Here is a 25,516-nt window from a genome sequence, read left to right on the forward strand (position 1 = left end):
AATTTGCTATGGCGACAATACTGACCTCTCATCATATCTAGATGTATCATCTCTGCCCGAGTGCCGTATGTTGACATCTGCTCCCCCACGTCTGGTACCGCCAAGACCACCACCTAAGATATTAAAGGACTGCATGTAACATTTCATTGTCACTTATGTCTTCTGTGCACCTTGGCTTAATATTGATAGCAAACAATCTTGGTGGGGAAAATGATATTTAAAGGGTACTAACTGCTTCACAGTTGCCAGACAATCTACAGGCTTCTGATGGACTAGCAGAGCAGCCATTTTCACATTCTTTGCATCATCAATTACTAGGGAACTGGCTAAACAATTTGGGAAATAATGGGGCAGGTTTCCTAATCCTGTCTAATATTTAGACAACGCCATACACATCAGATGAATATCAGCCGAATGAGCAAATTTTGGCGCAACTGTCCAAATATATGGAGGGGACCTCCCAACTCTCCCCAGTCACAGATATCAGGGGAAAAAAGGGTCAAGCAGCTCGATTTAAACTGCCCTAGCCTTTTGTTCTAAAAGGAGATAAGCCATAGAAAGGGGTATCTTACAGAGGCTTTCCACCCTCTATCAAAGTGGGACGTGCTAAATGGTATCTGGAGCATCTTTAGACAATTTTGTTTACACCAGCAATGGGTTACGGTGTTTAAAATTTTGAAGCATCTTAAAACCCACCCCAGTGCAGCTAAACTATGCTCCCTTGTCAAGTGAGAAGCAAAGTGTCTAAAACATACGATAGTGTTTTGGTGCAAATAATTCTGCAGAGTTGTAAGAGAAAATAGAATTTGCACAAATTTTTGCATTTGACTTTTTGCCCCCAGCACATCTGATGTCAGTTATTAAAATCTGTAGCTCCTTCAAGGGACCAGGCAGTGACTGACAACAATTTTCTTACCAAGCCTGCGTGGGCGCCAGCCTTTCACAGTACGTCCTCTCTCAACATCAACCAAAACACGCCTTCCATCAATTTTCTTCCCATCTGCATGTTTGTACGCCGCTGTAACACATCGTTTCCAGAAGGGCAGAACAAGAGAAATTAGCTCAGGTGCACAACACATACCCCCCTCCCAGTACCTTAAACTTTATAAACTTAAAATAGAAAAAAAAAAATAATCTAAAAATGCAGGACATCAAGCAGTTGCTTTTCCACGCTCATCCAGGAAAAATATGGCTTCGGCAATACCACTCTCTGGTAATCAAATTATATATTTCCTCACAATCAGTCTGCACACCTCAGCAACGGCTTCCTGCCAAGTGCTAGCTGAAATGCCCATTTTATATACAAAACGCACTGCACACTGGGCTTATTCCCAACATTCATTATGCACGAGTCTGGGTTTTCAAGGGAATTAAAAGGGGTTGATTGAAATTAGAAGAAGAAAAAAAAAAACATGACTTCTTGGAGAAATGGCACCACTCCTGTCCACATTCAACTGGATGGAGGCTAGCTACAGTATTATACATATACCCATGACAGGAGTGGCAATATCCGCAAGTCATGTTGACCTAATCTCATACAACCTCTTGATCCAGTGTGTAGAGGGTTTTGCATTTCATAGTAAAACATCCCATTCATCAATGAATAAAGTGAATTTAAATAGCATTTCAAAGACTTTTCTATATTCACTTCCTAAATTCTACATCCATTATAACATGCCCACCACTTGCATGACCCCAGCTGAAAAGGAGAGAGTACAGGTTAAAAAAAAAAAAAAAATTGAAGGTTTCCTATTCACTTAAAATAAACTGTATGGTGATGGTGTAAATGCCCCCTATTGTATGCACTTTTTTGCACCCTATTCCACCCTATTAGGAAAACAAAAAACAATACAATGGTCAGTATGTGTAAAGCATCTAGAGATGTACCTTCCGTGTTCACAAGTCTCTAAAGAATTACACACGCACACTGGTAGTGAAAAGCTACAACCATATACAGCAAGAAGCACTAGACAAAACCACTAAAGTAATAAAAAAAAAATTTGTTACCTGGTGAAACTACTTACAAAAACTTTCAAATAACCGCCTCAAATTCAACGAATTTCATGACGATATCTTGGAAAAGGAGGAGTGAATCTTGGAAGGTCCTTTTTATTCTATTTTTTGTGATCTGATGTTCAGTTAAAGCTGTGAAAAGCTTACCTGTCTGAGCTGCTCTACTTAACTCCGGTATAATCAAGTTATCAGTAAATGGTCAGCAGTTGAGAGCTGCAGAACAGGATCCACACCCAACAGCTAATCGAGGCTCCATTAAAGTCTTTACGGCCTTTCGTGCTTCGAAAACTGGCAATATCTGCCATCTCACAGTATAAGCGTCCATATTAAATGTCCTTTGCTTGGACTGAACCAACCAAATAGCATATGGAGCAATTTCAGCCGGATGAATTTTGTTTGGCAGGAATGAACTTACATACTAGCCAAACATAGTACTTTCCATTCAGAGAAGGCCAAGCTAAAATTTGCATATATTGACAACACCAAAATTTCTCATGGACGTAATGCTTACATACAGCAGCAGCTTGTGAACTTCTACCAAGATTACCAAACTTGGTAGAGGAGAACGTCAGAGGCTGGACACCCTTCCCTGTGTTATTGATCACCATACCGTATAGTTACTCCAGAACTCTAACCTAGGAGGCCGGTTTGAATCTTTAATATTTCAAAAGATGGCACACAAAATTTTGCCATGGAAGACCTACCGTATTCGAAATGTTTTTTTTAAAGATTTCACAACATTTGTTTATATTAGGGAACTGTATTATGAGCAATTCCTTGAAATATCAGGATGATTCCCTTTTCAAACTTGGAGCAAATACAGGTGGTAAGGGACAGTAACAGAGGGCAAATTAAAAGTAGTTTCTCTTGAAGGGCAGCTCTGGCAGACAGCCTGTCAAAGGGTTGTCCAAGATTCAAACTGATAAGTTATCATCGGGATTGGTCGTCAGTACCAGATCAGTGGGGGTCTGACTGACAGCACCCCCAATCAGAGGTTAGCCTAAAGCCCGTGCTTGGTAATGCAGTTCCACCCTACTCACTTAAATAGGTCAGAACTACAGAAAGGTCATTTGATCAATGGATGTGACGTCACAGGCCAAAAAGACTGCAACCCCTTCGAACTGATCTGCAGGGGTGCCATGAGTCAAACCACCACCATCTTAAGGATAGGTCATCAATATTCAGTTCTGGAAAGCCCTTTAAGGACCTTTTACATGTGGTAGAGGATGTGCTCGCAAAAATGTTACCTGTATGGGGTTTTTGGGGGGAGGGAGGAAGATTCTTTCGTACAAACCTCACAATGAATTGCAATATGAAAGTAAAGAAAACAATCAACCTGTTATATCATCAATAGGCACAAGTAGTCTATCTGCCTGTGTTTAAAAGATCCTTACAAGCTGTCCTTGGACTTAGGATATGAGGTACTACATTTCCCCCATAGCTTCTCTCATATGGTAAAGGCATCATGAGAGAAGCCATGGGGGGGGGGGCTACTCTCCACTTACTACCCAAACAGCCCCTGCTTGTACAGAGAAATACTCGGGTAACTGGAGAATAGGGAATTTGCTCATATTGCATTCCCCTAACATACAAGTGCAAATTTACTAAAGATGACTGTTCACCTTAAGATATTTTGTAATCCAAGATGGCTCTTAGGAAACAAACTCAAAGTGGGAGTAACTGTTTAAGGGATGAAAAGCAACACTGGTGACAGACTACTTTTCATATCAAAAGGTTGGGAAAAAAGAGGGAAAGTGAATGCAGGTGAAAAGGGAGGGAAATGTGCACTGGTAAAACTTGAATTCAAGGTCAAGGATGGGATAAAGGCCCAGAAAGTGACAAACCGATTACCAGAAAAGGTCATGGCAACTAACATCAAAATGAGCTTCGACAAGGCCTCAACATTGACACAAACCTACTTCCCACACCTACCCCTTTCCATCCAAGCAGTCTTCAGCTTCATCCTTTAAAGAAAGCGAAGATTTACCATTGCTGGTTGGCTGCCGATTCTTTATTGCCTCTATTTGATTGAAGCATCATGTGCCATAGAGAAGGCGAAAGGATGACTCCATCCACTTGCCGTGGCTTACCTGGGCCCTACACCTTACTCAGGCTACTCTTATCTATGCATGCATTACTGCAGCCATAACTTATTTCAAGGTCTCCTTCCAAGTGCAGTGCCATGCAACTTAAATCTTAAGTAACATGAAAGGGCATGGAAGACAAACTGCAACAACCATCCAGAAGGGCTGCACCATTATGCAACTGCTGCCGAGATTTGGTTATCACTGCCAGAGTCACGCCCTAAACTTCCCACAAAGACAATGGAAACGGTGTGAAACCACAATGATGGCACACAGATTTCACTGCCAGGCTGGGACACTGGAAAGCTGCAAGCCAAGTTATAATTAATCGTGCTACCTTAACCTAGAACCTCACCCTTTACATGTACTGATAAAGAAAAACTAATCTAAGAAATGCTCAGAATTTCCTTTACCAACTACAACTGGATAGAAGCATAAAAAGGGGCAGATTACTACCACAACTAAAGATGAAAGTTTTTTTTTTTTTTTAAACTAATTTCTCATCCTCACAAATATATTTAGAATCCATCTCTCACAGATCCCAAATAAGTCAGCAACGCATTTTAGTTACGCGTGCATGCATTATTTGATACGGCAATAGGTGCAGTTTTTTTATGTGGAGTCTCAGGACGTTCCACTGGATGCCGTATTTTGAACCATATTCTGCCACAGAAGCATTGTTTCAGTGCTTCATATTGGGGCAAAAATGTTTAAGGGGCAGCACAGGGTTAGACTTACTTAAAATCCTTACCTTTCCAAGTAGTACTGATGGTTAATACTGATCAAAATTATGGGTTAAGGCCCATTTTACATTGGTCAAGAGAAAGGGCTGAATGATTGTTATGATCACTTGTCCCCCATACAGTTTCCTTGGTTGTCGGCAGCACATACGTTGGCAAACGGCAATGTGCTGCTGATGAACAAGGATATCATGCACTCCATGAACGAGCAAACAAATGACTGGTGGCCCCTCTACAGGGGCAAGTGTTCATAGTAATGCTCATCCCCCAATAACTGCCAATCCTTGGCCCATATAAAAGGGTCTTAGTTACCCAGGACAGACAAACCAGAAATTTGAGTAGAAGAAAATTGACCAAATCAAAAGTCTGAATCAGTTATTGTACATGTGTACAATGTGTATGTAGACTTAAACAATTGAGTTCTATAATAATGTACCCACCTTTAAAGGGGTTGTCTGGGATTTGAAGAAATTAATCTCCACCTGTTAATTTCCCCAAATCCCATAAAACCCCTTTAAAAGGGGTTAAAATTTAGAAAAGGCATGGACTGCTGTAAAAAATAAAGTTTGATTTTAAACTAACCTCACCGAAAGGGAGACTGGTGAGGTATGAGTTATTTTTTACAGCATCTTAATTTAACTAATTGTGGTCATTTAAGCAATTAAAGAAGATTCAATGGAGATTATGTAGATGTACCTCAATAGCTGATCTGTAACTTGTGTGTCTACAGAAACACATTAGAAGAACTTACACTACAACTACTAGTCTATGGGATGTGACAGGGCTCGGAGGAAGCCCTACCCCGATTACATGGTACTTTTCCCAGCTAAAAAAGTTAGCAAATCTGTCAGGTCTCCTATTCTGTATCAGAAAGTGGAATAGGATAGAACCCCCGCACTGGATTCAGTATTTATATGAAGACACTTATTTAACATACTTAACCTTCTGCTTTCTGCCCACACACAGTGATTGACAGCTGTCCTCGAATACAAACCCATAAGCTGTCACTCCGTGAGGGTGGGAGGTGCAAGAAGAATGGGAGTCCTGGGGGGGCATCTCCATAACATTACTGGGGGTAGGATAGGAGAATTGACAGAAGCTGTAAGTAAGCTTTCCCACAATTAACATTTATCCGCAGTAAAATGTATATAAATGTGTAAAAACTGGGTGGGAGCCCCACCACTGGTCCAGGGCTCCCTGTGCCTCCTCAGAGGAGCGGTTTGAATGGAGCGATTTACTGTTTCTTACTCAGTCAGTCCTACAGATCTTGAAGAAAGTGGCACCACTTTGACTCGATAGCTGCTCAATTCAAACATCTCAATCTGGTTTTGCAGAGAGGATGAACAAGGGGCTTGAGAGCCCCGTTTGTGCAAAGTTGCAAACTAAACATTCCTGCAGATCTCTGTCAGTTGTGGGATAACCCCTTTAAAAGGGTAATTCCACCCAAAGAACTGTACTATCACATGAAGCTGAGCCTAAACTAAGAAACAGAGCTGTTAAACTTGCTCATGTACACCCACTCCTAGCTTGCCAAACAAAGAAATATATGTGTGTGGTGATGTGGTATCTACACTGTAGTTATGTCAACAGGAAAAACAAAAGTGTCTGCCCAAATAACCCCACTATAACCAGAATCTGTAACGAGTGAACCATCGTTTGGGTGGAGTTACCCTTGAACAATGCAAGATGCACTGTATTCTGTACCACGAATGTCTGAAATTCTAAAGATTCAGTAATGTACATTACCGAAGAGTCTACCTCCACACTCCCTACTAGACTGCCGAGTGTTTATGACTCTTGACTCTAGGCTGATGTTTAAGCTGCTGCCCTGTGTCTCGTGTGTAAATGCTGCAAAGTCTTACCCATCATACAAACCCTTATACCAACCATACAATGAGATGTTGTAAAGGGGAGCATTAGCATCAGCTGCAAGCCAGCAGTGGCAATTGCCATCACAATGGTGGCTGCAGTGGCAATAAGAACACAAAATTAATACACCCCACTCACAATTTACTTTGTACAGATAGTTTTTGCATAAAACATTTTACAGTACAAAGATGGGCAACAGTTACTGTAAGAAATCTTAATTCTATGGTCAAAGGGAGTTAGAAAAAGGGGGCCAAACATAGGCTACTGTGAACTGCAGCCTGTCCATTAAGAGTCAATGCCACGGGGAACAGAATGTATAAACTAAGTGGATTTATGGCTCTGAAAAGTAGATTAATTCATGGCATTGATGACTAAAATATTGTTGCCCATCATATTCTGTCAGTTTACATAGTAGGACCCGTATTACAGTAATCCCAAATTCAATATGAAATTTCCACCAGCTTTCGTTTATTAGAAGCCAACCATGCTTTACAACTGTACTTTAGATGGACAAGATGAATGACTCAACGTATGGGAAAATCTGGGTTGTAATACACAATGAATAAGACAAGCTCCCCAACCTGGAACTAGCAAGTTACAATATCTAGCCTCACGTGTTGAGTGTAGCAGTGGGATTAGTGGAATTCGGGTACCCACACAACACAATTACTTACCTTCTGGAAACAGCCCTTAATGTTAAGGGCATTTTACATAGTTACATTGACAAACATATTAGAGAAAGAATTATTAGAAGAAACTTACAGTGCATGTCTCGTTCATGCTCATACTCTATAAAGGCATATCCACGGGGCTTTCCTGATCGTTTGTTGTAAACCATGTGAATCTAATTTTGAAAGCAAAAAAAGAGCCATGTCATATTAGAAAACTCTAAAGACCAGGCAATATCTAAAACTGCCAACAAGGCTAAAAACAAAATACTGTACAATAATAAAATCAATGTGGACTCCAGACAAAATTTCAGCGTGTTTCCAACTTGTGAGGATAAGGTTCTTTTCACATCACACTCAGTCTACAGATCAGAGGTATTCCATGACATACCACTATATAGCCATACAGTGGCCACAATGGAAAAGTAAGCAAGGCTCACCTGAGTGAATGGCGGTGTATGGCACATAGGTGAAAACATTCTCTGCCTAGAAGGGGCGTCTCCTCACCCACAGTAAATAATAGGGATCGACCGATTATCGGTTTTACCAATATTATCTGCCGATATTGAGGATTTTGAACGTTATCGGCATCTATTTTGCTGATATTCCGATAACGTATTGGGAACACAGAACGCGCTGCTCTCAGCGCGTTCTGTGTTCCCTCCGCAGCACAGGGGAGAAGGAAGCAGTGTCTCCTCCCCCTGTGCTGCTGCTGCCACTGCCGCCAATGGCAGGAGAGGAGACAAGAGGAGGGGAGGGGCTGTGGCCGCTGCGCCACCAACGAAGATGAGTCTTTCATTAATTCATATACAGGAGGCGGGAGCTGGCTGCAGAATCACATAGCCGGCTCCCGACCTCTATGAACGGCAGCTGCGGTCCGCGGTAGTTAACCCCTTAGGTGCCGCGGATCGCAGCTACCGCTCATAGAGGTCGGGAGCCGGCTATGTGACTCTGCAGCCAGCTCCCGCCTCCTGTATGTGAAAGAGAGGTATCTTCATTAGTGGCGCAGTGCGCCCCCCACCCCCATACCAATAGTAAAAACATTGGTGGCGCAGTGCGCCCCCCCACCCAGTATTAAGTGTGAAAGAGGCCTTAATCATTGGTGGCAGTGGCCACAGGATCCCCTCTCCCCTGCTCCTCCGATCGGTTACCATGGCAGCCAGGACGCTATTGAAGCCCTGGCTGCCATATTTAGCTCCATGCTGCTGTGTGCACAAAGCACAGAGGAGCAGGGACAGTGTGAGATCCTATTCACCCTGATAGAGATCTATCAGGGTGAATAGGACAAGGGTTCTAGTCCCTAAGGGGGCTAAAAGTTAGTAAAAAAAAAAAAAAAAAAAAAAAAAAAACACAAAAATATTAAGTATAAATGAAAAAGATTTACAAAAAAAATAAAATACACGTAAACAATAAACATTAATTTTCAGCAGATTTGTGTAGGAAATTTTTTTTTCCCTCAAAAATAAAAATACCCAGAATATCGGTATAAATTATCGGCTATCGGCCTGAAAGTTGACAAATTATCGGTATCGATATCGGCCCTAAAAAATCAATATCGGTCGATCCCTAGTAAATAACTTCTTACTTGTCACAAATGTAACTGGTGGAGGTCGGAGTTTTGGGAGCCCAGCTATTCCAGACTGAGGATTCGAGTTAATTCTTGGTACAGAGGTCCAATTTACTTCAACATAGACTGACTGTGCATTAATAACCTCAGCACCAAAAGTGGGGAACATGATGTACCTGTCCTAAGACAGTCTCAAAGGCAATATGAACATTACAGACAGCAGATCCTAACTGCAGATTTGCTCTTTAGGAGCATTCTGGTGTACTCAAAGCACCCTTTATTAAACGTATGGCCCTTCATTTTAAGGACACAATATTTACTGGCATTACCTTTGAGCATTACCGCTCCCTCTGTCAGCACTTTACATGCTGCGGGTGCCATTGCCCGCGGCATGTAAAGTGTTAAACAGCTTGGATCGGCACTCCTGCCAGTCCAGTCTGTTAGAGCAGGGCTGCGGCTCTCATGCGAAAGCCTGGGACCCATGCAGCGATTAGACTGGGCCTGAAATGGCGCCATGTGTTTCCAGGTCCGTATGTCTGTATAGCAAAAAAATTAAACATGTCCTATACATGTCCACATTATGGACAAGAATAGGACTGTTCCCACAAAAAGCAGAACCCACACGAAAATTTGCGGACTGCAAAAACAACGGTCGCGAGCAAGAGCCCAAGAGAACAAACCGTTTTCCCTGATCTCTGAGTGGGGAAGCCATGGTCACAATTCACTGTGAGGAGCTAAACGCCTGCAAACACTGTAGACACCCAGCGGCTTTGGAGATGGTTGTGAAGAGGTTAAAAATATATCCCTTGTAAAAATTAAGACACTGTAATAACCATTGGAATTACAGAAATCAGCAGATGAGTTGTTAATTCATCAAGATACTAAGGCAAGAGGGGAAAAAAACTTAGACAAAATCATACCCGTTTGATGGGTCCATATACTTCAAACTCTCTTCGCAGTTTTGATTCTGTGGTGTCATAATTCTGAAACAAAATTCCACAGGAAATTAAGTGGGCAAGTACTCACGATCAACATTCAGAAAACATCTCAGCTATTCAATAATACAATACTTACAACATCAAATGGAAACTCAAATAAAGTTTTTCACCTATTTTAACCTCTTCTCCTAGAAAGCATTTTAGATCTTAATGCCCAAGTAAAAAAAAAAAAAAACATTTTTTTGTTTGTTGCATTCCAAAAGCTATAATATAAGCTATTTTCCATTGATGTAGTCATATGAGAGCTTGTTTTTTTGTGGGGCAAGTTGTAGTTTTCAATGGCACCATTTTGGGGTACACATAACTTACTAGTTAATTTTTGTTAACTCTCTTTCTGGGGGAATGGCAAAAAAAACTGCAATACTGCCACTGAGTTTTTATGCAAGTATTGTGACATTTATTTTGCCGCATAATTAACAGAATGTCATTACTCTGGGTCAGTACAATTACAGCAATACCAAATACATATTTTTTCTTTTTACTACTTTTACACAACATTTTTATTTTTTAAATGGTTTTTGTATTATTGCATCCCAAAACCCATATATTTTTTTTCTCATTTTATAGAAATGTGTAAGGGCTTGAACTATGCGGGACAGCTACCGTATCTTTCGCCCCATAAGACACTTCTTCCCCCCCAAAAATGGGGGGGAAATGCCCCTGCGTCTTATGGGGTGAATGCGGACAGTTTAACATCGCTGGATGCGATGTACGAGCGAGAGGGGGAGGGACTGGGAGGAGGAGCTGGGGGGGGCAATCGCGGCCGGGAGGTGCAGTCACTGTACTATAGCCCCGCCCCGGTATACTAATATAAAATGTCTTATTCAATTAATACGATAGTTATTAAACATGGCCCCTCACTCCTAATAGTACCTCACATCATAATGGCTTCTGTACAATGCCAGCAGGCAGGCCGGGCGGGCGGCAGCGCAACTCCCTGATGTCACGTGCCTGCGCCGCCTACTTTATGAATGAAGCAGGCGGCGCAGGCAAGTGACGTCAGTGAGTGGCGCGCCGCCAGGCCTGCGGCGGCAGGGGTCGATCTGTGGATAACATCCGTGGATGGCACAGTTAAGGGGTGGGAGGGTCTGTGGATGGCACATATATAACCGTGCCAGCCACAGATCCCCCCCCTGTAACCGTGCCAGCCACAGATCCCCCCTGTAACCGTGCCAGCCACAGATCCCCCCTGTAACCGTGCCAGCCACAGATCCCCCCTGTAACCGTGTCTGTCATCCACAGATCCCATTGTAACAGTGTCCCTCATCCACAGATCCCCCTGTAACAGTGTCCCTCATCCACAGATCCCCCCTGTAACAGTGTCCCTCATCCACAGATCCCCCTGTAACAGTGTCCCTCATCCACAGATCCCCCCTGTAACAGTGTCCCTCATCCACAGATCCCCCCTGTAACAGTGTCCCTCATCCACAGATCCCCCCTGTAACAGTGTCCCTCATCCACAGATCCCCAATAATAGTAACATCCACAGACCACCATTAGTTCCAAACCCACCAAAAGCACACCTTTTGGTTAAAAATGTTTTTTTTCCTCCCCAAAAACCTAGGTGCGTCTTATAGGGTGAAAAATACGGTAGTTGGTATCAATTTGTGGTACATGACACTTTGATCGCTTTTTAGGTGGCAAATACGCAAAAACAAAGCAATTCAGGAAACTTTTTTTTATAGCGTCCACTACATGTTAACTGTATAGTGTGAGTTGTTACAGATGCAGCAATACCAAATATGCAGAGGTTGGTTTATTTCTTCAGTTGAAAAGGTGTATTTTTTATATAAACTTTTTAACTACATTTTTTTTTACCACTTAGTCTCACAATAGGGCTTGGCCATGCAAACCTTTGATTTTTCACATAGTACGGTGTACTACATATGAAGTACAGTGTACTATATCCTGTCAGTACAATACAGTCAGGCACAGTGCTGATGCCTGACAGAGGGAGCCCACCGCTATGGGCTGTGGCATCTAAAAGGTTAACCACCTCAGGACCGCCGTACGCAGGATTGCGTCTTTGCGGCGGTCCTGTTGTTCTGGGTGGACGCGCCGGTGCGTCCTCTCGCGAGACGCGAGATTTCCTGTGAACGCGCGCACACAGGCGCGCGCGCTCACAGGATCGGAAGGTAAGCGAGTGGATCTCCAGCCTGCCAGCGGCGATCGTTCGCTGGCAGGCTGGAGATGTGTTTTTTTTAACCCCTAACAGGTATATTAGACGCTGTTTTGATAACGGCGTCTAATATACCTGCTACCTGGTCCTCTGGTGGTCCCCTTTGTTTGGATCGACCACCAGAGGACACAGGCAGCTCAGTAATATGTTGCACCAAGCACCACTACACCCCCCCCCCGTCACTTATTAACCCCTTATTAGCCCTTGATCACCCCATATAGACTCCCTGATCACCCCCCTGTCATTGATTACCCCCCCTGTCATTGATCACCCCCTTGTAAAGCTCCATTCAGATGTCCGCATGATTTTTACGGATCCACTGATAGACTGATCGGATCCGTAAAAATCATACGGACGTCTGAATGGAGCCTTACAGGGGAGTGATCAATGACTGTGGTGATCACCCCATATAGACTCCCTGATCACCCCCCTGTCATTGATTACCCCCCTGTCATTGATCACCCCCCTGTAAAGCTCCATTCAGATGTCCGCATGATTTTTACGGATCCACTGATAGACTGATCGGATCCGTAAAAATCATACGGACGTCTGAATGCAGCCTTACAGGGGGGTGATCAATGACAGTTGGGTGATCACCCCATATAGACTCCCTGATCACCCCCCTGTCATTGATCACCCCCCCTGTCATTGATCACCCCCCTGTCATTGATCCCCCCCCCCCCCCCTCTGTAAGGCTGCATTCAGTCTTTTTTTTGGCCCAAGTTAGCGGAATTTTATTTTTTTTCTTACAAAGTCACATATTCCACTAACTTGTGACAAAAAATAAAATCTCACATGAACTCACCATACCCCTCACGGAATCCAAATGCGTAAAATTTTTTAGACATTTATATTCCAGACTTCTTCTCACGCTTTAGGGCCCCTAGAATGCCAGGGCAGTATAAATACCCCACATGTGACCCCATTTCGGAAAGAAGACACCCCCAGGTATTCCGTGAGGGGCATATTGAGTCCATGAAAGATTGAAATTTTTGTCCCAAGTTAGCGGAACGGGAGACTTTGTGAGAAAAAAATAAAAAATATCAATTTCCGCTAACTTGTGCCAAAAAAAAAAAATTTCTATGAACTCGCCATGCCCCTCATTGAATACCTTGGGGTGTCTTCTTTCCAAAATGGGGTCACATGTGGGGTATTTATACTGCCCTGGCATTCTAGGGGCCCCAAAGCGTGAGAAGAAGTCTGGTATCCAAATGTCTAAAAATGCCCTCCTAAAAGGAATTTGGGCCCCTTTGCGCATCTAGGCTGCAAAAAAGTGTCACACATCTGGTATCGCCGTACTCAGGAGAAGTTGGGGAATGTGTTTTGGGGTGTCATTTTACATATACCCATGCTGGGTGAGATAAATATCTTGGTCAAATGCCAACTTTGTATAAAAAAATGGAAAAAGTTGTCTTTTGCCAAGATATTTCTCTCACCCAGCATGGGTATATGTAAAAAGACACCCCAAAACACATTCCCCAACGTCTCCTGAATACGGCGATACCAGATGTGTGACACTTTTTTGCAGCCTAGGTGGGCAAAGGGGCCCACATTCCAAAGAGCACCTTTCGGATTTCACTGGTCATTTACCTACTTACCACACATTAGGGCCCCTGGAAAATGCCAGGGCAGTATAACTACCCCACAAGTGACCCCATTTTGGAAAGAAGACACCCCAAGGTATTCCGTGAGGGGCATGGCGAGTTCCTAGAATTTTTTATTTTTTGTCACAAGTTAGTGGAAAATGATGATTTTTTTTTTTTTGATTTTTTTTTCATACAAAGTCTCATATTCCACTAACTTGTGACAAAAAATAAAAACTTCCATGAACTCACTATGCCCATCAGCGAATACCCTGGGGTCTCTTCTTTCCAAAATGGGGTCACTTGTGGGGTAGTTATACTGCCCTGGCATTCTAGGGGCCCAAATGTGTGGTAAGGAGTTTGAAATCAAATTCTGTAAAAAATGACGAGTGAAATCCGAAAGGTGCTCTTTGGAATATGGGCCCCTTTGCCCACCTAGGCTGCAAAAAAGTGTCACACATCTGGTATCTCCGTACTCAGGAGAAGGTGGAGAATGTGTTTTGGGGTGTTATTTTACATATACCCATGCTGGGTGAGAGAAATATCTTGGCAAAAGACAACTTTTCCCATTTTTTTATACAAAGTTGGCATTTGACCAAGATATTTATCTCACCCAGCATGGGTATATGTAAAAAGACACCCCAAAACACATTCCCCAACGTCTCCTGAATACGGCGATACCAGATGTGTGACACTTTTTTGCAGCCTAGGTGGGCAAAGGGGCCCACATTCCAAAGAGCACCTTTCGGATTCCACTGGTCATTTACCTACTTACCACACATTAGGGCCCCTGGAAAATGCCAGGGCAGTATAACTACCCCACAAGTGACCCCATTTTGGAAAGAAGACACCCCAAGGTATTCCGTGAGGGGCATGGCGAGTTCCTAGAATTTTTTATTTTTTGTCACAAGTTAGTGGAAAATGATGATTTTTTTTTTTTTTTTTTTTTTTCATACAAAGTCTCATATTCCACTAACTTGTGACAAAAAATAAAAACTTCCATGAACTCACTATGCCCATCAGCGAATACCCTGGGGTCTCTTCTTTCCAAAATGGGGTCACTTGTGGGGTAGTTATACTGCCCTGGCATTCTAGGGGCCCAAATGTGTGGTAAGGAGTTTGAAATCAAATTCTGTAAAAAATGACGAGTGAAATTCGAAAGGTGCTCTTTGGAATGTGGACCCCTTTGCCCATCTAGGCTGCAAAAAAGTGTCACACATCTGGTATCTCCGTACTCAGGAGAAGGTGGGGAATGTGTTTTGGGGTGTCTTTTTACATATACCCATGCTGGGTGAGAGAAATATCTTGGCAAAAGACAACTTTTCCCATTTTTTTTATACAAAGTTGGCATTTGACCAAGATATTTATCTCACCCAGCATGGGTATATGTAAAAAGACACCCCAAAACACATTCCCCAACTTCTACTGAATACGGAGATACCAGATGTGTGACACTTTTTTGCAGCCTAGGTGGGCAAAGGGGCCCACATTCCAAAGAGCACCTTTCGGATTTCACTCGTCATTTTTTACAGAATTTGATTTCAAACTCCTTACCACACATTTGGGCCTCTAGAATGCCAGGGCAGTATAACTACCCCACAAGTGACCCCATTTTGGAAAGAAGAGACCCCAAGGTATTTCGTGATGGGCATAGTGAGTTCATGGAAGTTTTTATTTTTTGTCACAAGTTAGTGGAATATGAGACTTTGTAAGAAAAAAAAAAAGAAAAAAATCATCATTTTCCGCTAACTTGTGACAAAAAATAAAAAGTTCTATGAACTCACTATGCCCATCAGCGAATACCTTAGGGTGTGTATTTTCCGAAATGGGGTCATTTGTGGGGTGTTTGTACTGTCTGGCCATTGTAGAACCTCAGGAAACATGACAGGTGCTCAGAAAGTCAGAGCTGCTTCAAAAAGCGGAAATTCACATTTTTGTACCATAGTTTGTAAACGCTATAACTTTTACCCAAACCATTTTTTTTTTACCCAAACATTTTTTTTTAATCAAAGACATGTAGAACAATAAATTTAGAGCAAAATTTATATATGGATGTCGTTTTTTTTGCAAAATTTTACAACTGAAAGTGAAAAATGTCATTTTTTTGCAAAAAAAATCGTTAAATTTCGATTAATAACAAAAAAAGTAAAAAATGTCAGCAGCAATGAAATACCACCAAATGAAAGCTCTATTAGTGAGAAGAAAAGGAGGTAAAATTCATTTGGGTGGTAAGTTGCATGACCGAGCAATAAACGGTGAAAGTAGTGTAGGTCAGAAGTGTAAAAAGTGGCCTGGTCTTTCAGGGTGTTTAAGCACTGGGGGCTGAGGTGGTTAAACTGCTTAGACTGGCGCCTCTGCCGATCCAGGACTTTCGCGAAGGAGTAAGGCTGTCATGAGAGCTGAGCTTCTGCTCCTCACTGCACAGAAAACCCATGCTGTACTTAAAGGGAACCTATCACCAGTTTTATGGTGTCCTAACTAAGGGCAACATAAATAAGTGACTGATTCTCTTAGCACAATGCTGGGTCACTTTCTTTAATTGACCTAGTCAATCTGCCAACATCTTGTATTGAAAAGCTCCAGCTGATAATGATGAGTCCTGAATATTCATGAGCTCCTGACTCTCCCCGTCTACCTGCTGCTGATTGACAGTTATTTTCCATATGAATCAGCAGCAGGTGGGCAGAGGAGTGGCTATAGCTGTTAATTAAATAAACGCTGGACTTAATGACATCACGCTGGACTCAAATCAGCTCTTTAGCATGCGGCATCTTTGTGTGTATATTATGAGGTAACCATCTGTCACACAAGTAAGTGAATAAATCTAAGGCACTTTAGTAGTTAATGATTGTATATAATTAGTTAGATTATAATCAAATATCCACATGATAGGTTCCCTTTAATCTAGGCTGCCAAAATGCATATCAGTAGTCATTAAAGGGTATAATTCATTAGATGGGCTTTTTATAACTATACAAAGTCAACAACAAAGTTTCAAGAAGAAAAAACCAAAGTTAAAAGAAAAAAAATAATTCTGATGAAATTATCACATGACTATAGATCAGGGACACAAACATGGAAACCTACCACTCTGGCGACAAACAGTGTTTTGAAGGCATCTCCTTGCGCGTTCGGATCATTGTGAGGATCCCCTGATTGCAATAAGACAAGAAAAACAATGATCAGTTTTAATGCTGCAGGTCAACATAGAATTTAGACTTACAGTTACAGTACAAAACACATCTGTGAGTAAAACACAGATCAGCAAGGCCACACACAACACTTACAGACTTTCAGCTCATTTTCCACATCCTGTTGTCTTCTTTCAATCTTCTCTCTCCTCTGTGCAGGGAAAACAGTTTGAAATATATAGAAAGCCTTATATTTATAAAAGGGAAAACTGCACATAAGTGAAGACTGGTCTGGAGAAGACCACCCTTTAGCTAGAACAAATTTTCTGCATCAGATGATCACGTCAAGTAGAGATGAATTTCCGCTTATGAAATTAGTTCACGCTTCGTTTGTTGGTAAAAGGTGAATTGCGTTATGGATTCCGTTACCACAGACCATAACGCAATTCTATGACGGAATGCCTTTAGAGGCATTCCGTTATCCTCATACAGCTGATGGGCGGCAGTGCCAGTTGTTGGACGCCTGCCGATCTGACATTGATGATCTATCCTGAGGACAACCCATTTAAAAATAGATTCTTTGCAACTTCGCATCCCAGAACCCCAGTATTAAAATATAAAAATATTTATCCCATACAGTGAACAGGGAAAAAATAAAATAAAAAAAATATTTAAATGGCTGATTTGCCATTCTTTCATTGAATAAAGTGATAAAAAACAAAAAAACACACCAAAAATGGCATCTATAAAACTACAGATCATCCTCACAGATCTGTGAATGTAAACATGAAGTTTTGCTCATCTAAAAGATTTTACTATATTTTTAACAAACTCAAGTCACCCATTCAACCACAGAGCAACAAAACCCTAAATGATGGAAAACTGATCAAAGAGGGAGTGTCACAAGTGAACAGTAAACATTGCCAACTTTATTTAAAGTGACATCCATCAGAACAGCTCAATATTCATAGGAAACAATGTAATTTTAGAATATTTGGTTGTTTTCATTTTTCATTTCTATGCCATGGAAAAACAAAATTAGAAAATGTTGTCCTTCTGCACCAGTCAGCAGAAATAACCACTTCTGTCTACATGGGTAATTCATTATCAGTCTAGTGGAGCTGTGAGGGAAAGATCTCATCTGAGGAGCAATCCTCATAATAGTAGGAATAGAATTGGGATAACAGTGTTGGCTATATGGTAATGACAGGCCTAGATGAAGATGCTAACAGCAGAACATTGCATTTATTAATGTACTGTGCGATGCTCTGAATGGATGGAGGATCGCAGTGATGGCCTGACAGAGTTAAAGGGGTAATCCTATCGGAGACATTTGTGGCTTATCAATAGGACGTGTCATAAATGTCTAATGGGAGCAGTTCCCATCTCTGACATCCACGCCTGTCTCAAGTATGGGGCCCCAGAGTGAAGGAAGAGTGAGCAGCGCATGTGCATCCATCGCTCTATTCACCGCTATGGGACTTCAGGAAATAGCAGAACGCTGACTCGGCTACTTTCGGAACTCCAGTAGCAGGGAATGAAGTGGTGGCCACACGTGTGACTTGCTCTCCATTCACTGCTATGAAACTTCCAAAAACAGCCGAGAGCTCTCAGTCAACTACTTTCAGAAAGATTAGCGTAATGAATGGAGAGGACATCCCACACAGGAATAAACTGCCGATGACTGTAATGTCCATCCAACACGGATTAACATAAGGCCTTTACCTTTCTTTCCATCCGCTCATCGCGAGTCTCTGCTCTTGTTGGTGGTGGGGCATCTCTGGGGTCCTGTGTACAAGGGAAAATACAGAATTTAAAATTTAAAAAAACAAAACCAAATAAATCACTTGTCAAAAGCCTGATTACTCTTACCTCAAATTCTCTAATATAAGGAGCTATGCCACAGTATGGCTGGTTGTGGTGCTTTTCATGAGGTAGTTTCTCCAACGGTGGCAAATATGGAACTGGGTCTCTGGGAGCAAACAGCGCAAGCAAGTTCGGGGGCAAAAACTGCGTCATTTTGAAGACCTGATGAGAGAGGCGATGAGATGTGTACAATGAATACTGCATCTTTATACAAAATCTACTGCTGGGTTCTCACACATTCAGGTTTTTCAATCAGGAGAAGTTCACAAAAGTAGAAAGTAATAAGATCTGGGGACTTTTTTCAATCTACTGCTGGTTTTGGCTTCATAAACTTCATTCACAAACCCTGAACGTGGCAGCACACTCAGGGGACGACCACACAGCGCAGTTGTCCTCATGTATGTTTGTTTCCATACCAAAAGTTTGATTCGGTTAATCGGTTTCCATACCATAAAAAAGTATTGCGATACTCGATACAATGCGAAAAAAATAAAAAAACACCAAAAAAAAGCTGCGTGCATTCCGTAATTTATGGAACGTCCGGCCCATAATAGAACAGTCCGATCCTATTTTGGGGGGCTACAAGGTGACAAAAAAAAGTGGCGAATCGCGCAGTTTTTCGTCTCTTTTCTTTTTTTTACAGTGTTAACCATATGAGAGATCTTTTAATATTTTGGACTTTTCGGCCGTGGCGATATGTAATATTTTATATGTAAAATTGGGAAAGGGGGCGATTTATACCATTTTGGTGTATTTTTTTACAGTTTATTTAATAACCATTTCCTCCCTTAGGGGTAGAACCTGGGATCTTTTAATCCCTTGTCCTATTCACCCTAATAGATCTATATTTGGGTTAATAGGGAGCAGACTATGGCAGCCAGGGCTTCAGTAGCGTCCTGGCTGCCATGGTAACCGGTCGGAGTCCAAGGCTTACACAGCTGGGGCTCTGATCAGAACTGCCACCAATGAGAGGAGGTGAGGGGGCTCTGTGGCCACTGCCACCAACGATTTTAATACTGTGTTTTTAATACAATGATAATAAACGTTTAATTGCCGCGGATCGCAGCACCCGACTGTATTTGTAATGTATTAAACGTTTGTCATCATTGGTGGAGCAGTGGCCAAAGCCCCTCCCCTCTCATTGGTAGCAGCACAGGGGGAGGGAGAGACTGCTTCCTTCTCCCCGTGCGGCTGAGAGAAAATGGCCGTGCTGATCGGTAGGTGTGCTGAGTGTCGGACCCCTACACACCTATCCTGAGGATAAGCCACTAATATCGAAATCCTGGAACACCTCTAAAGGGCCCTTTACATGGGACGATTCACGACCAGATGATCGCTAACAAGTGTTCATAGCCATGCTCGTTAGTGATTACCTGGTGGCGTAAAGGTGGTGCCGATCACCCGATGAATGAGGAACACACTCGCTCATCATTCATGCGGTCACATAAATCACCAGATCAGCGATTGCGCTGTGTAATCACGTTCTGCTGCCACAAGACAACGAGTCAGTATGGGGACAAGCAATTGCATTAGTGATCACTACTCCCCATACTGTAGAGGAGATCGCTGCATGTAATAGCAGAAGTCTCCTTCACCGACGAGTAAGCGATTCTCAGGAAAGAACGCCTAAAAAAATTGGCCTGTATAAAAGGGGTCTTGAAACTGGGTGGGAGATTATGCCTCCTAACCCCTTTATCAAAAAAACAAATATTGAAAAATTCAAGATGAATTGTTTCAATCATGTTGGTCTCCACATTTGTATACAATTCCATCATTTAAAGAGGACCTTTCACTAGATTAAAAAATCTAAACTAACTATACAGACATGGAGAGCGGCGCCCAGGAATCTCCCTGCACTTACTGTTATACCCGGGCGCCGCTCGGTTCTCCCAGTATAGCCTCCGGTATCTTCATAGTTAGGCTCCACCCAGGGGAACCTGCCGTCGTCTCATTCTCCCAGGCTGTAGCGCTGGCCAATCGCAGCGCTCAGCTCATAGCCCGAGAGAAACAAAAAAACTCTCAGGCTATGAGCTGAGCGCTGTGATTGGCCAGCGCTACAGCATGGGAGAAAGACGCCGGCAGGTTCAACTGGGTGGAGCCTAACTATGAAGATACCGGAGGCTATACCGGGCGAACGGAGCAGCGCCCGGGTATAACAGTAAGTGCAGGGAGATCCCTGGGTGCCGCTCTACATGTCTGTATAGTTAGTTTAGATTTTTTAATCTAGTGAAAGGTCTTCTTTAAGGTTAAAATGGCATGTAGCGCCACTACTTAAATTACATTAAAATGACTGACAACTGTGGGACCTGACTGACCCCAGGATAAATCTATGGGGTCCATAGGGTTCTGCTGGCGTCCACCACGACAGGCCCAGCACAGATTTGTGGCTTCCACTACAGTCAGAAGACAACACAGATATGAAGACAGCCCAACCTGGAAGGAAAAAGTGATGACCAAGTAAAACCAAATCTACAAGTGTGTAAAGAGGTGAAGAAAACCAAGGAAAGTCTGGAGAAACCGTTTCAGACGGGTTCAGCTCAAGTTTATTTTCAGCAGTTCTGAACAGAAGGGAACCATTTCAGCGCTCTAACATCAAGATGCTGCCCTTGTGCTGGGGTACAAAGTCCTCGGGTGGCACAGAGGCTCTTTATTGCACAGTAAATTCACAGGAAATACCAGGGCTCAGGTGTGTGTTCTAATCTAGGACCTGACAATGTATCATTCACTGCAATTAGACTGACATACAGCCCGCAGCATGATATCAAAATACAACTTAGGCCTCATGCACAGGTTGTGCATCTGTTCTGTGCATTGGGGACCGCAATTTGTGGTCCCCAATGCACGGACAACTTCCGTGCGGCGGCCGGATCAAGACCTATATAACTGGGACCCGCACCTATATCGAGAACAAAGCGGGGAGCGCAGTGGCTGGAGGACCCCAGATTTCCCGGGGTCCATCCACCACCAAGTGCTAATCCCCGCCTCTCCCATAGAAATGAATGGGAGCATGCCACGCATGCGCGACCCATGTTTCCATTCATTTCTATGGGGCAGACGGCAATAGCCGAGCAAACGCTCAGCTATTTTCGGTGGCCCCATAGAAATGAATGTAGGGTGGCTGCACATGCGCAATCCTTCACTTTCGGGGCTCTGTTCCCGATATAGGTGCAGGAGACTATGGGGGAGATGAGAAAACCCCTTTAGAGTAACTACACTTTCAATCAAGTATTTTTTTTAAAGGTCTAAAATTCCCTAAAAAAGTTTCTAATATACTTTTTTATTGATTTTTAATTTTTACTAAAGATTTCTCTACATTTTATCCAGTAGACTAAAAATACTCTTTTTGAGGAGTATTTTTATCTAAGGTGGAGTACACAATTTGCAGTAATGCTGATTAATACGCATGCATATATAATGCTAGAGGTCACTTATGTTGATCACTTTTTATTCAATATGGGAGGGGAGGGGGGGTGGGGGGGATTGATTGAGATGACAATTTTTATTTTTTACCCATTACGGCGTTCTCTGATTGGAGGCAGAGGAAGCGCCCTAACCTCTCAGATGCTGATCTCTGTTATCCCGGTCATGGTGGCTGCCCGTCGTGTATGGAGCAGACTCTGGCTATTGGCCCACTCCATACTTCCCTTCCACTCAAATGACGTATAGTTGTGCCATTCTGCGTTAAGGGGTTAGTAATAAAAAGCTCCTCACTCACTGCCGGCGCCGCCTACCTTTGGCTGAGAGTAAGGAGCCTTACTATTGGCTGCGCTGGGCACCAGCAGTACGCCCCTCAGTGCAGGGAATGATGCCTAGAAATTAGGTTTGTTGCAGGTATCTAAATATTTATCGATACTAGGCTGCGCTACTGCATCACAGAACATTGAGCGCACTGCTGTCAGCGCACGCCATGTTCCCTCAGCAGCACAGAGGAGAAGGAGTCACTCTCCCCCCCCCCAGCGCGCCGCTGCTACCCATGAGAAGAGGGGGGTGGGCGCACTGCACCACCAATGAAAGTTAACATTTAATACAAATACATGTGACGACAGCAGAATCACATAGCCACCATCAGAGGCAGTTAACCCCTCAACTGTGGCCACTAAAAGTTTAACTGCCGCTGATCGCAGCTCCCAGCTATGCGATTCAGCTGCCGGCACCTGCCTCCTGTATTAAAGGTTATTTATCATTGGTGGCACAGTGCTCCCCCCCCCTTCCCAGTATTAAAATCATTGGTGGCACAGTGCGCCCCCTGCCCTCAACCCCACCCCCCCCCCCCCCGCTACTGAAGCCCTGGCTGCCATGGCAACATCCCTGCTGCTGTGTGTACTGAGCACAGGGCAGAAGGGACAGTGTGAGCTCCTATTCACCCTAATAGACAGACAAGGGATTAAATGATTTAAAAAAATTTAATGCAGAATGCACGCTGCTTTTTGGGGGTTTTATTTTTTCACGTGGTATAGAATATCTCAATACTTTTTTATGGCATCGAAATCGAATCAAAATTTTATCTCAACAACCCTACTAGAAATACAGTAAACTCTCTGAACAGCAGCACTGATTGTACAGTTACTGTGCCCTGTGATTACTCATACCTTTTCCTTCTGCAGCGTGCACACATAGTAAGTGCCCATTCACACGACCGTAAGGGCTCCGTGCCAGTATTGCGGACTGCAAACGGTGGGTCCTGACTATATGGGGACCTGCTGTGTGCACTCCGTTGAATTAAAAGGGTCAACGATCCACAAAATTCGATAAGATAGGACACGTCCCATCTTTTGTGGAGCGGATGCCCAGGTCGGAAGCCCGCGGAAACACTTCCATGGGCTTTTGGGTCCGTGCCTCCGCACTGCAAATGAAAATATATATATATTTTTTTATATATATTTTGCCGAACAACTCAATGGGTTTGCAGCGCAATACAGAATTCACAGTCGGTGCCCATGCATTGGGTCCACAACATGGGCACAGAGCCCTTACGGTCGTGTGAATGATCCCTAAATCCCACTTTCCAATACGGGTAGGTCATCATTTATCACAGCAAATTTTCAGCACGGGTTCATCGCTGAACTTGCCACAGAGGGTGGTTTGTTCACAACGAGGGGCTGTCCCATATCACCATTTCCCCGGCGAGATGGGAATTAGTGCCAGTCCCAGAAGACTGGTCTAACGGAAATAGAGTGGGCCGCTGCTCCGCTGCCTAGAACTCCCATTGTAGTGAGTGGGAGCTACGCATGTAGCAGAACCGAAGCAGCTTCAGGCGTGGCTCGTTCTGCCATCCGGGGTGCATAGCAGTAACGAGCTCCCCCATGCTGTAGGTCTGCTTGTTAGTGAGGCTGCAGGGAATGAAAACTTGTACCATTCACTTGGATGAGGTAGATCTGTAGCCCCCGCCGACGTATGGACAGCAGTCAGACTGAGGTAATCATTGAAGGACACCCCCAATCAGGCGAACAGAGCAGCAGCCATAGTCTATGGTATGGGGACACAGTCCTCAGCCATCTCCTCACTACCATAGACTTTCCATGGAGTTTTAAGGCCCCCTTCACACGAGCGGGTTTTCTGCGCGGGTGCAATGCGTGACGTGAACACATAGCACCCGCACTGAATCCTGACCCATTCATTTCAATGGGTCTGTGTACGTGAGCGTTCTCTTTTTCACGCATCAGTTCTGCGTTGCGTGAGAATCACAGCATGTTCTATATTCTGCATTTTTGACGCAGCCCTGGTCCCATAGAAGTGAATCGGGCTTCAGTGAAAAACGCCTTGCATCCGGAAACAAGTGCGGGTGCGATGCGTTTCACTGATGGTTGCTAAGAGATGTTGTTTGTAAACCTTCAGTTTTTTAATCACGCGCGTGAAAAATGCATCAAAAAACGTGAAAAACAGATTGCAAAATGGGGCGAGTTTCACTGAACGCACCCGGAGCCAATCCGTCACACTGGTGTGAAAGAGGCCTAACACTCACACTCCATAAGCTTCTCCTCGCTCCAGGGATGGGGGGCTCAGGACTCCTGTGGGGTCTCAGAAATCAAACATTCAGCAGCTATCCTGTGTACAGGTGTCCATTATGGGACAAGCATACACCATGAATGGCAAGTCAGGGTCAGACCGCTCTGCGGTTCCCTGTGATGCCCAGAGCCCCTGATCCAGTCTCTTGTGGAGTATAACTCCCATCAGGAGCATACTGAGGGTCCAGAGTCAGGATCAGACCTGTCCCCTGTGATGCCCAGAGCCCCTGATCCAGTCTCTTGTGGAGTATAACTCCCATCAGGAGCATACTGGAGGTCCAGAGTCAGGATCAGACCTGTCCCCTGTGATGCCCAGAGCCCCTGATCCAGTCTCTTGTGGAGTATAACTCCCATCAGGAGCATACTGGAGGTCCAGAGTCAGGATCAGACCTGTCCCCTGTGATGCCCAGAGCCCCTGATCCAGTCTCTTGTGGAGTATAACTCCCATCAGGAGCATACTGGAGGTCCAGAGTCAGGATCAGACCTGCCCCCGAAGGGGCCTCCATTACTGCACAGTATAACCCCTGATCCAGTGCCTTTCGAAGTATAACTCCCATCAGCAACATACAGCTCCTCTAGGGCACATGCCCAGGTCTGGAGTGATTCGAGGCAAACAATACCGCCGCAGCTCTAACGGAACTACAACGCCCAGCGTGTTCGTCAGGCTAAAGCCTACGGCACAGCTCCAGTAAAAGCGGCGTAGGCCTCAACCCTCACTCCAGCCTAGACAATCGCTGCAGGATCCCACCATATGCTCCCGCCCAACACCGAGGACAGCGGCCTACTACCCGCCGCCGCCTCCCACACCCGAGC

The 25,516-nt window shown here is 43.8% G+C and overlaps 1 protein-coding gene across 1 annotated transcript in view; it reads right to left on the reverse strand.

Annotated features, from left to right (window-relative positions):
• SNRNP70 (small nuclear ribonucleoprotein U1 subunit 70) overlaps positions 1–25,516 on the reverse strand; it is a 30,394-nt gene that overhangs the window by 4,709 nt on the left and 169 nt on the right. The window contains exons 2-9 of the mRNA XM_040433530.1: positions 18,705–18,860; positions 18,558–18,620; positions 16,989–17,043; positions 16,789–16,853; positions 9,862–9,924; positions 7,469–7,550; positions 917–1,018; positions 26–113 (exon numbers count right to left, since the gene is read on the reverse strand). Of these exons, the coding sequence (XP_040289464.1) occupies positions 26–113; positions 917–1,018; positions 7,469–7,550; positions 9,862–9,924; positions 16,789–16,853; positions 16,989–17,043; positions 18,558–18,620; positions 18,705–18,851 (665 nt within the window). The 5' untranslated portion in view covers positions 18,852–18,860. The remainder of the gene's footprint in view (positions 1–25; positions 114–916; positions 1,019–7,468; positions 7,551–9,861; positions 9,925–16,788; positions 16,854–16,988; positions 17,044–18,557; positions 18,621–18,704; positions 18,861–25,516) is intronic.

The sequence above is a fragment of the Bufo bufo genome, chromosome 1, assembly GCF_905171765.1.
Source record: "Bufo bufo chromosome 1, aBufBuf1.1, whole genome shotgun sequence".
Taxonomy (NCBI): domain Eukaryota; kingdom Metazoa; phylum Chordata; class Amphibia; order Anura; family Bufonidae; genus Bufo; species Bufo bufo.